Below are 12,843 nucleotides of genomic sequence, written 5' to 3'. Positions count from 1 at the left end.
TTCTGTTTATTTCCATTTTAGTTTTGAAACAGTCTTGCAAAACATAAACTTTTAATGGGGAAATTTTTTTTTTTCAAAATTTCATCCAACCCTCAAACTTAAAGAAAGGATTTGGTCTTTCTGTCAAGTGAGAACAGCAAACATTAAGCATACCATATAGGCCAAGACTGAGTACATTACAGGCAGAAGTTTTTCAAGTAGAGATCTAAGGCTTATAACACCTTCCACCTCACAGATATCTTGATATAATGGTATTGTTGTCATCCTCTGTGTTATCAGTCTCATTCCCAGTTTTTGTTTATGGAGGGTTGTGGGGGTGGTGCTAAAAGTGATCTGAAGTCTTCCTGCATCCACCCATTCACCAGCCTGTGTGATATTGTCACTCCCTGCTTAAGGGTCTTTTGCTTTAAACTACCGGAAGATAAAAGGGAAGTTAAGCAGAATACTTGGTCCTGACTCCTGTGATACAAAACTATATCCTTTGTATCTGTCCTTCACAGGAGATTCTGCACTTGAATGTTTTTCACTTCTCTTCTGCACTCTTAATTGCTCATAAATAAAATGAACCTCATAACAGACTTATTGTAGCTATTTGCTACTTAACAAAGAACATATATGGGGCAAGTTGTCTTTTTTTATAAAAAGTGTCAAAATCAACAAGGACATACTCATACTACTGGAGATAGTTATGAGGTGCCCTTAAAAAAAAAGAAGAGGATGTCCCACACCAGCTCACAATGTTGTCCACTGTCCATGAATTCCATTTCTCTTGTTTCACAAGAATTGAATTTTGTTCTGAACATTTTGTATATTAAATGTATTTCCTAGTTTTTAATCTACAAATGGGCTATAAAGTACAGAGAGGGAGAAAGAAAGAATGAAAAAGGAGGGAAGATAGCATTGCTTAGGTCTCATTCTCTCCTATCCGGGTCCGGTGCATCTTGTCAACCCCTGAGAGAAAGGAAGAGAGTAGTACAAGCAAGAGTGAGGAAAGAGAGTGATAAAAGTAAAATAAACAATGAAGTAGAAAAACATGAGGGGGAAAAACACCATAAAAGTTAAGTACATGTCCACAAAAGTATGTAGAAGAAGAAACTGTCCAAAACAAGTATTCAAGTTATAGGTATGGAGTGTCTACAAAAGTAAATGTGCTCTCCATTACAGAACAGAGTCTGAAATACTTGCTTGGATATCTGTCAATTCATTCAGAAGCCCAAAGTCAAAGAGCACAATCAGATGGTACACAATCACTTTATCACTCCAATAACTTAGGAACAGCAGATATGGGTGATATTAACACATAATGGTTGTTTTTGATTCTTCTTAAAAAGCTATTTTACAATACAGTATGTTTGGTTACACATCAGACAAAATATTAGCTGGTAGTGTAAGATACAAAATAAAATTCCAAAAACATAAAATTCTATTTACATCTCAGTCATTGATTTCACAAACTGTAGCAGACACATCGAACACTGCTATGGAACTACATCTCTGTGTTAATCAAAAGTGCATTTGCCAGTATGCAAACAGCAAAGTATTTATGTAAAGAAAGCTTTTTCTGTCAAACCTTTTTACATACATTATTGAACTTCCTGGGTCATTTTCTGGACACAGATCACATATAATTTTGGACAAGGATAAAAAATTATTATAAAATCAGTCAATTTCTAAAGCCTAACCACTATAGAATAATTATCTTGCATTCAGTGTCTGGTAGAGATATGAAACAAGAACTTAATGTACATCAGGAAAGTCATCAGATTGATTCAGACATCAATCATTTGGAGACATTCAGTCTTTTGATTAAATTCCTTTCACAGACTCTTTTTTTCTTCTTCACCATTTGATTATTCATGCGTGTAAAGGTTTGATGGTTTGTTTTATAGTTTCCAGTTAAGGTAAACATTTAAATATGTTTGCTTTGCTGCAACCACACTGGTGAGGCACAGCCGCTCCAGGCCTAGTTATCTGACAGCAGTACAAGCTCCATATACCTGCTGTGTTTTATTTAGCCATGGCTTTGATGGCTACTGCAGCCTCCTCATTCATAGCAGACAGGACAGTGATCTAGAAAGAAACATGAAGAGGTTCCACGGTAAACTATTAACATTCAAATATGCTCTGTGACATTTGAAGGGTGACTCCTTTAACAACACTTACCAGGATTTCCTCACCAGCATCGAACTTGCTTTCTATCTCTTTGCCCAGGTCTCCCTCTGGCATTTTCAGGTCTTCTCTGACCTCACCGCTGTCCTGGAGCAGAGACAGGTAGCCATCCTGTATGCCAATAAGCTGAAAAGAAGAAAAACAGAAATTTGTGAAACACTATTATTTACTTCTACAGCACAACTGTGTCTAAGGGTGCATTCACACCTGTTTTTGTTTTTTTTGGTTTGATTGAATCGAACTCAAGATCGTTTCCCCCTTGGTGCGGATCTTTGGGGCAGGTGTGAATACAGCAATCGAACTTGGGTGCGGACCAAACAACCGTACCGAGACCCAGCTGAAGAGGTGGTCTCGGTCCAGTTCCAAAGGGACCCTGGTACGGCGCACATAAGAGCATGCTCTCTCCGCCGGAACAGTCTTGCAGCACAACTTCGTCTTCACAAAATCCTAATTACAACATCGTATAGATGACGAGACAGGACGAGGCCAAGGACCGTGAGAGAACGTGATCTCACGGAGGAGCTACGGAAGCATAAAAGGAAGAGAGCGACGACAGTGAAGGACGAGAGAGGACCAGGCCTGGGGCCTGTACCAAACTCAGGGTTACAGGATTAGTTTAGAGTTGACCAAACCAATCCAACCAGGCTTTGTCGGTACCATGATGCTGATCATTAACTTTCTCTGTCAACTCAGGCTTTGAACCTGGGTTTAGGTGTGACATCAGTAGCGAACAGCCAATCACATGCTGAAAAAGAGTGAAACTGTGATTCATTTCTCGCCTTCTGCAGAATATTTACGAGATTGAAAAATATCAAGAATTTAAACAAATTAAAAATAGAAGGAAGGAAAATGTAACTTGGTTTTACGGTATGTTGCTTTATTCTCAATAAAACAAAAAAATAAAAATAAAGATTTTAAACAAATTTACACAGCAAGAAGACAATTCGAGTTGAAAGAGGACAACTAAAAGAAAAAGTCTTGCTATATCAGTGCAAGTAAAAGTTATGAAGTTAGTTTATACAGTTGATAAAGTTATTTAAGCTCACATGTAATCATTTTATAGCTTTATGTATTGATTCTAAAGCGAATTTATATTACCTTAATATATTTATTCATTTAAACTGCGTAATAATAATAATAATAATAATAATTGACATTGTATGTGTGATCGATTAAGGGTATAATAATTACATAATATCTAAATCATACAAAATTATTATTCTAAATTATGTCTTTAAAAATCGTTCGCTATGAGTGACCTTTAATTTGAAGTAGAAACAGGAGTGACTATCGCATCAGACATGTCACTTTGCTCACAGCTGATTAGTTCAAGTTCGGTTTGCAACCTCTTACCTGGAACATAACCTGTCCCGGACCAAGTTAACCTTGTCCAGGTTATGTTCCAGGTTAGCCGTGGAGCTTAAGTTACTATGGCGATGAACACTGCTAAAAGCCAAACCACTTTCATGGTGCCTAAAACCCAGGGTTGGCACAAACTAAACTGAACCATACCTGGCTAGCCACCTAAACCGGCTTCAAGGTAGAGGCCCTTGGAATTTTATGTTACTTACATAATGTTTTGTTTATGCGTGTCATCCGGCAGGGGCTGCCGTTTTTACTTTCGTTTTGTGTTTGTTTTATTATTACATTGTTTAAATGTCCCGCTGGTTCCCACCTCCTTCTTCCCATGACAACATACTTTGTTACAATGACATTGCATGATATGATGCTCATAAGTTTCTTCACATTGAATAAGTAGCTGATAACACCAAATGAATAAAAATTGTACTTCCTGTTTTTGCACTTCCTGCTTTTCCCTGCTTGAGAATTTCTGTCCAATGAATGGATGACCTTAGCACACGTGTGGTTTTGTTTAAAAAATTTGGTTCACTTGCAAACAGGGCAGTGTGAAAGCGAACCACAACAAACATTGTATTTGGTCCAGACCAAAGCAAGTGAACTAGTGGACTTTCCTGGTGTACACCCTAATATTGGTCACATACCTGGTAGTCCATTCTTTTGATGTTAGGGACATCCATATTGTGGGTTGAGGGACAGATATCCTCATACTTTTTGCCAGAGAAGATGTCAATGCCCACCATGTGAACCTTTGAACAAAATAATGTTAAGGGTGGGGGTTACTTCATTCCTTACTTATGGCGCTTTTCCACTGCATGGTACGGCTCGGTTTGGCTCGGTACGGTTCGTCTCGGCACGGAACGGTTCGGCTCGCTTCGCTTTTCCACTGTGTGGTACGACTCGACACGGCACGGTTCGGTTCGCATTAGATCGGTTGCTTTTCCACTGCAGTTAGTTCTTCAAAGTGGGTGGGACTGTGACAAGATGGCCGCCAGGCGCGGACGAGACATCTAGACTTTATTATGTATATCTATGGCTGTTGTCTGGCTATTTAAATCTAGCGGGTCGTATCGGTACGGTACGCTTGGAACCTCAACAGAGGTGGTACCATTTAAAGCGAGCCGAAGCGAGCCGTACCGTACCGTACTATGCAGTGGAAATGCGCCATAAGTGAGCCGTACCGAACCGAGCCGTACCATACCATGCAGTGGAAAAGCGCCAAAGCGTGCCATGCCGTACCGAACCATACCGTACCATGCAGTGGAAAAGCGCCATTATTCAAAGTCATCTAACTACATTTTATACCCACACATTATGTGAATGAATGGCCTCCCTTTCACCTGCACCTTATTCATAAAGACTTGTATAAAGGGACTTCTGGAACTACATTGTGCAAAACAAACACTCATCCGCACACAATGTAGCTGGGCAGTTAATACTATGACTGCTAAATATATATATATATATATATAAATAATATATATATATATTTTTTTTTTTGTGATATACCCTTCAAATAAATTCAATGTTATTGCATTTGAAGCAAGTAAATGAAAATGATGTGCATTAGTCTCACTAAGTTGTGAACTATCTACAATTTGTATGCTTTGTCACAAAAACATCACTCACCTTGGCGTGTCCATGTTTACCGGTCTTAGATGTGGACATCTCCACAATCTTGCATGGTCGACCCTTTAAAACCACAAAACCATTTTTGCGCAGGGCAGAGCACTGCATGGGGTAGGTAGCAGAGGCACCTGCATCGCCGGTTGTGAAGTCCAGGTCAGCATCCGCCATATCTTTTCTAAAGATTAATGAGCCAGAATGACATTAGTTAATGTTAGTCAGCATAAGTCAACTTAAAGAATGATGATTTGTTACATCTGAGAAACGCGCTAAATGAAAGATGGTTTGGTACAAAATGCAAGACCCATCTTGCTATTCTTGAATTAAACCCCAAAAAGACCAATATAAAACATCTTTCATCAAAATGACCTTGTGAAACAAATTTCCTTTTCCACTGACATCACTTGGGGCGATAATAGTCAAATAGTTATTTAGGAAATGTTGGGTATCGTTTAAATTTTAAAGTCAATTCCTAATTTCGATTGTTAATTATTAACTTTCGTAACTATTATATTATATCTAAGTCTTAATGCAAAACATTTTATTGTAGCTGAATACCATGAACAGAAATCAATAGGCTAAAGAACACGGAAGCCCTGAACCGCAACAGCAAATCCGTAAAAAAACAACAAAAAAAACTAGTATTTCGAGATTAAAGTTGAAATAGTTTGAGAATACAGTCTTACGTAGAAGTTGCGTGTGTGCTGCTGTTGTTTCACGTTGCCACACAGGCATTCATAACGGTGTGTTTCCACTTGAACAGAGCGAGTGTTTCCGTGCGCGTGTGTGTAAAGAAATGCACCTCGGACATGGATCTACATAAAATAATAGCTTTTTACTTTTATCTGGGCTTTCAACAAAAGGAAATTCTACAGGTGCCAATCTACCAACATGGCATTAGGCTACCATAGGACGTTATAAAATATACAGCGCCAAAATAGACTTTAGCCTACAGGTGAAAACACTTTTCAGACTGGATGGAGATGGACATCTGATTCTGGCATGTCACGTGACCTGTCAGTGGCTGGCTAGTTGTCTGGCAGTCTGCATTTGGCAAGTTTCAGAAAACATTGATTTTTGGCAGTTTTTGTGTTTTGTGTTCCTCCCTCTCTAGCTAATTTATCATGCATTTGTTTATATGATTAAAATGTTCTTTTGCATGATTGGCATTTTAGAGAATTTCATCCAAATGAAACCAGTTAAATGGCCGTGATCAGACTGGCAGCTTACTGACTTTGCTGGACGCTCAGTCCAATCAGCCGCGGCTGAACTGCGAGTATAACGTGCTGTCTGTCACTCTCTACCAGGACATTTTCAGAGCACTTCATGCTTCCTTCATTTTCCAGCAGGATTTTCACCTGCCCACACTGCCAAAAGAACCAAAACCTGGTTCAATGACCATGGTATTACTGTGTAATTACTGTGTGATTTCATGTAACATTCTCATTTTTGGGGGATTTTGATTTGGTGGGTTTCATAAGCTGTAAGCCATAATCATCCAAATTATAACAAATAAAGGCTTGAAATATCTCACTTTGCATGTAATGAGTCTATATAATATATTAGTTTCACCTGTTAAGTTGAATTCTTGAAATAAATAAACTTTTTGACGATTCTAATTATATGACCAGCACCTGTAGTTACTGTACAAAAGTTATTCAGTCAAGAAAAGCGACTGAATTTTCTTTTTGTCTTTTGTTGTTTGATTAACGTTATTATGGAGATGGCAGCAGGAATATTAGGCTGCTGTCACTTTAAGAGCAGCATGGATTGAGTATATTGTTATGGATCCCTGAACTTAAATACATTTTCGATTCCAACCCCTATATTTAGGTGACCTTTTTATGTATTTATTTATTTTTAAGCAAACTCAATCTGGCTCCATTCTGTTATACTCTGAAATAAGCAAAATTATGGCAAACAGCAATTGACACAAAATTAAAATAACCATGATCAACTTGGATTAGGATATTTGTCCCTTGCCTCCAACCAAAGTATGAACATTCCTGACATTTGAAGAATGGACTACCGGGCATGTGGACATGTACAGATTACATTTAAAAATAGAATAAATCATGACAACTACTGTATTACAAAAAAAAGTCTACATTAAAAGCAGTGCAACAAATACAACCAAGATATATAAATGCATATATGCAATACACACACACACACACACATACATACATATATATATATATATATATATATATATATATATATATATATATATATATATATATATAAACAGTAAATTGGGTATGAGGGAGAAATATTTGCAATGTGCCAGATTTTTTAATTTTTTAATTTCTTTAATTATTAATTTTAATTATCTTTCAATAGAAAAATACAATTAATAATTAAACTAAAAATAATGTGGCACATTGCAAAGAATTCTTCATACCCAATTTACTGTAAAAAAAATTATATATACAGTACTGTGCAAAAGACTTCGCCACGTTAGTATTTTCACACACAAAAATTGGTTTTAAGTCAGTTATTTATATATTTTGCTGTAGTGTGTCAGTAGGAAATATCAGCTTACATTTCCAAACATTTATTTTGCCATCAATTGTAATTATTTAGTGAGATCTTTCTACGCACAAGAATTCTGACAACATCCGGTACGCTCAATACGCAGATCTGATCTCACCATCATCGATTCCATCTGGGATTACATGAAGAAAAGGAAAATCCAGAAGATTGTTTTAAACACATCAAGGCCACATTAAATATTGATTTAGTTAATAGAAGTTAATTGATTAATAAAATCTACTTATGACATTTTGAAAGCATCGTCACTTTACAGCATTTTTACACAAGGGCCTAAAACTTTTCACAGTACTCTATAGCTTTGGAGTTAGGTTTCTTCAAGTATTAGTTCACTTCAGAATTGCAATTTACGTAATTGACCTTGTAATCTACACGATCCCAGCCCAGGAATATGGGTCTTATCCAGCGAAACGATCAGTAGTTTAAAAAAAAATTAAAAATGATATACTTTATCCACAAATGCTCATCTTGCACTAGCTCTGCGATGCGCCACACATTATGCAATCACGTTGGAAAGGTAGGTGTAAGTACCAATCCAGTGTTTACAAAGCGAATGTGCAAAGACTAAGTCAAATGCCCTTATCCAAAAAAAAAAAAGAAGAAGGAAAACCAACGATGTTGCACGATTTTAAGTTGTCCGCCTCTACCCTACCTTTTTGAACCGGAACACACGTGACCGTTCCAACGTGATTACGTAATGCGTGGTGTTTCGCAGAGCTCATGCAAGACGAGCATTTGTGGTGTGATTTTATTTTTAAAGAAAATGACTGATTGTTTCGCTGGATAAGACCATCGGCTGGGATCGTGTAGAGCCCTTTGAAGCTGCATTGAAACTGCAATTTGGACCTTCAACTTGTTGGTTCCCGTTTAAGTCCACTATATGGAGGAAAATCCTGGAATGTTTTTCTCAAAAACTTTCATTTCTTTTCAACTGAATAAAGAAAGACATTAATATATTGGATATGACTGCGTGACAGTGAACTAGTCCTTTCAAGTGTCTTGGAGAAGTTGTCACAGTTCTTCTGGATTTAGTCTGTCTCAGTTTTTCATGTAATCCCAGATGAACTCGATGATGGTGAGATCAGATCATACTGGATGTTGTCAGACTCCTTGTGCATAGAAAAATCTCACTGGATTATTACAATTAATGGCAAAAGGAATGTTTGGAAACGTAAGCTGATGTTTATACTGACACACTACTGCAAAAGATAAATAGCTTAAAACCAAACTGGTTTACAACCAAATATGGCACATTATCTTTATTTTTTTATTATTAATTATCTTTAAACAAACAAAAATCTCAAATAAATTAATTAATTGTAGTCTCATGGATCACTAGGTTTGCATAAGCATGATACGGAAACAAGAACAACATGGCACCTGCAAACTGAAATAATAACATGCCCAACTATTGTAAATATGTAGCCTAATTATCCATAAATAATACCGGTCAACGTTTACAACTGTCATTAACAGCTGCAAAACACAACATTTGAGTAACTTCACTGTACTGTGCAATGTTTGTCTGAAATTATTCACGTGGGAGGGGTCCAAACGTCAAGTATGCTGCGAGATATCCCACGAGCATGCACATATCGATACATAAATAAATCCATTTCACTCCACATACAAAATGCTAAAACATCCCATTTCAAACAGCTAACATAGCCTAATATAAATAAATCGATGCGCTTCATACGTCTAGTCAGTAGCACAAGTAGCGGACGCAATCCACGCAACTCGCGCGCTATCGCACTACATTGTAACATATTTTACAGGGAATAAGAGCCGTATGTGTTTGAACAACGAAAGTTGGACCGCTTTCATTAGGACACGCGTGTCCTCCAGCCGCAGTGAGCTGGCTGCTATCTGAGGCCTGCTGGATCCGCCACTGCGCACTGATCAGGACCGGAGGCCCGCCGAGCAGCTGCGCTCATCACGGCCGAGCAGGTGCACGCATGTCACCGTTATACTGCACATGACAGCCCGTGAACCAGATCCGCAGATAATGCGAAACGAAACCCTGTACGGCTAACAGGAGGTTTCCTATAAAGTAAGGTTGAGCTGATCTACGATGCGAGGCGCTGTGGACTCATTCTTTGAGTTATGATTAAGTTTTTGCTATCTTTGTCTTCGTGCCGCGGTGAAACTTTGAGGCGAAATTCAGTTTAGTTTGTGCACCCAACGCCCAGGGAAAATATGTTGTTGTCATTCTAAATTACTCGCTCAAAATAATTAATGCACATGTGCTGCGGACACTTAGCAATTTACAAGAGATGCTGTATCTTAAGCTAATTGTTTGCTTTATTTAGGTGACTGTCAAACGCGTGAAACAGATGAAGGGTTATCTTGAGGGAGGAGGTTGCTACGCGGGATCACCGTTGTTTGAATTGATTTGCATCGACTTACCTGGTTTACAGCCTTGTCCACGCTTTCGGGCCAACCCAAACTAGATCCCTTTTTCGTGTCCCCTCTTTCGGATCTGTCTGCCTGATTTGTTGCTATCAGCTGCGCGAAGCCTTATTGTGTTTACTCACGCAATTCAGCTATCCTGACGCTGCTGTCATTACTTGTTTCGTATTTCCCCTCTCTCAGTTTGAGCAACACGTTTAGTTGGCTTGATCCAATGCGTGAATTAAACTAAAATCTCTCGCTCTCTCTCTCTTCTTCTTCTTCTTGTAGGAGTCGGGCAGTGTAGTCTCTCTCTCTCTCTCTCTCTCTCTCTCTCTCTCTCTCTCTCTCTCTCTCTCTCTCTCTCTCTCTCTCTCTCTCTCTCTCTCTCATCCGTATGTAGTCAACCTTATATGAAATGAACCTCAACTGTTTCCTCCTAAGTGCGCCTGCGCATTAACCCTCGCTCTTTAAATTCTAGGGCGGGTGGGAGCGCCCATGTCTGCTTCTGCGTGGCCAAATATCCCAGCCTATTCGAGCCATGTTCTGCATAATGTAATTAACTATCGCCGTCATTTATTTCCTCTTCAATCCCAAAGGAGATATGTAATCCTATAGAAATCCATCCATTAGCATTCCTATCGATGTGGTGCAAGACCCTGTCAGGGCTTTGTTATGGAGCAGACCAACTTTTTTTCGCATAGCCTAGTAAAATATTTGTCTTCATTAATAGTAGGCTAGTGACTACTGAGCTGTGACATATTATCCAGCAAGACCTTGGTTTACATATCACAATAAAGTATGACCAACCTCTCAGAGCAGTCAAATATTCCTGCCTACTTTTCAAACTACACTATAATGTCGCCTTAATCTGATTATACTTATTTTTGTACTGGTGAAAGGTGAGATCAGAATGTCTATTGCCAGAATGATAAGGCAACACTGGTGAGGGTGCAGAGTGCGACTGGAAGAGTCAGTCAGACTCTAGTAACTCTAAATATAAAAAATAAAGATCTACACAAATATTTTATATTCACATCTTTTTTTTTACTACATAGTTCAAATGTCGTATACTGCATGTGACTTTAGTGTGGATTTCTCTCGTTCATGATGCAAACACATAGGATATACACTCTTTATTCTTAATTTTTCATATCTTTTAACATGGTTGCAACCAGGGTTTTACAGGTTTTTTAATCATATTTTTCAGAAACCAGTGAATAAATGAATAAAATGTAAATTAGTGATAACGATTGTCTAATAAAAGTATGGGTATCGGAATAATATGACCAAATACATGGCAGCCACACAGTCTTGGCAAGTCATTTAGATAAAAATAGTCAAGTGAAACTTGAATCTTGTGACCTATGTGTAGAAGGGTTGTGCAAGGCATAATGGGGGAAAAAGTGAGGCCATAACCAGGCACAACGATATTAAACTGATATTGATATGCCATCAAATCACCATATAGGCTATTTGAGATTTGTCTTATTTTCTATCAACAGCTACACTATCTTCTAGAGAAACTGCATTTCATGTCACCATTAGAAAATATGAATGTTTCTAAGATAGATAGATAGATAGATAGATAGATATAAATTTGAATATTTTACTGAATATAGGCTGTGCAAGAACATAAGTTTAGAAGTGTTGCTTTCTCTTAAAGGGTTAGTTCACCCAAAAATGAAAATAATGTCATTAATGACTCACCCTCATGTCGTTCTAAGCCCGTAAGACCTCCGTTCATCTTCGGAACACAGTTTAAGATATTTTAGATTTAGTCCGAGAGATTTCTGTCCCTCCATTGAAGCTGTATATACAGTATACTGTCCATGTCCATAAAGGTAATATAAACAACATCAAAGTAGTCCATGTGACATCAGTGGGTTAGTTAGAAGTTTTTGAAAATACTTTTTGGTCCAAAAATAACACAAAATAAGACTTTATTCAGCATTGTATTCTCTCCCGGGTCTGTTGTCAATCTGCGTTCAGGACTCCGCAGTGACGCTGCTGACGTAAGACGCTGATGACGTGTTATCTGGTGCGCCCGAGCTTCGTTTACAGTCTGAGGAAGACGCACGCTATTTCAAGCTATTCTACATTGTTTGCGTGGATATCATTTTTTTAATGGTGCGTAAATGTGCATGTCGCGGATGAGACACTTTTACAGCGTGCGTTTCCCTCAGTCTATAAATGAAGCTCGGGCGCACCAGATAACACGTCATCAGCGTAACTGTGAAGGATTGACAACAGACCCGGGAGAGAATACAATGCTGAATAAAGTCTTATTTTGTGTTATTTTTGGACCAAAAAGTATTTTCGATGCTTCAAAAACTTCTAACTAACCCACTGATGTCACATGGACTACTTTGATGATGTTTATATTACCTTTATGGACATGGACAGTATACTGTATATACAGCTTCAATGGAGGGACAGAAATCTCTCGGACTAAATCTAAAATATCTTAAACTGTGTTCCGAAGATGAACGGAGGTCTTACGGGCTTAGAACGACATGAGGGTGAGTCATTAATGACATTATTTTCATTTTTGGGTGAACTAACCCTTTAAAGGTGTGACAGGAGGCATACAGACTAAAGCTAGATTATGATATTATGATTTATATATATATAGAAAACATAGCAACTTGTTATCAATAATTGTTTCAAAAATCGTAATGAAGTGAGAAGAACACGTAGGCCTAGTTTTTTTTTTTTTTTTTTTACAGTCTCTATGCGCGCTCG

General features: G+C 38.0%; 1 protein-coding gene across 1 annotated transcript; it reads right to left on the bottom strand.

The window, feature by feature from the left end:
* Positions 1-34: 34 nt before the first annotated feature.
* LOC306991773 (eukaryotic translation initiation factor 5A-1) lies at positions 35-10,556 on the bottom strand. Its single transcript, XM_079599943.1, has 6 exons — positions 10,117-10,556; positions 5,158-5,332; positions 4,173-4,277; positions 2,164-2,295; positions 1,998-2,070; positions 35-951 (listed from the first exon to the last, which is right to left on the bottom strand). The coding sequence occupies exons 2-5, from the start codon at positions 5,323-5,325 to the stop codon at positions 2,008-2,010; spliced, it is 468 nt and encodes a 155-aa protein (XP_079456069.1). The 5' UTR covers positions 5,326-5,332; positions 10,117-10,556; the 3' UTR covers positions 35-951; positions 1,998-2,007.
* Positions 10,557-12,843: the final 2,287 nt, after the last annotated feature.

This window comes from Phoxinus phoxinus, assembly GCF_949152265.1.
Source record: "Phoxinus phoxinus genome assembly, chromosome: 2".
Classification (NCBI taxonomy): domain Eukaryota; kingdom Metazoa; phylum Chordata; class Actinopteri; order Cypriniformes; family Leuciscidae; genus Phoxinus; species Phoxinus phoxinus.
Note: the sequence above shows the minus strand (reverse complement) of the source record. Positions and strands in the feature narration are given on the sequence as shown.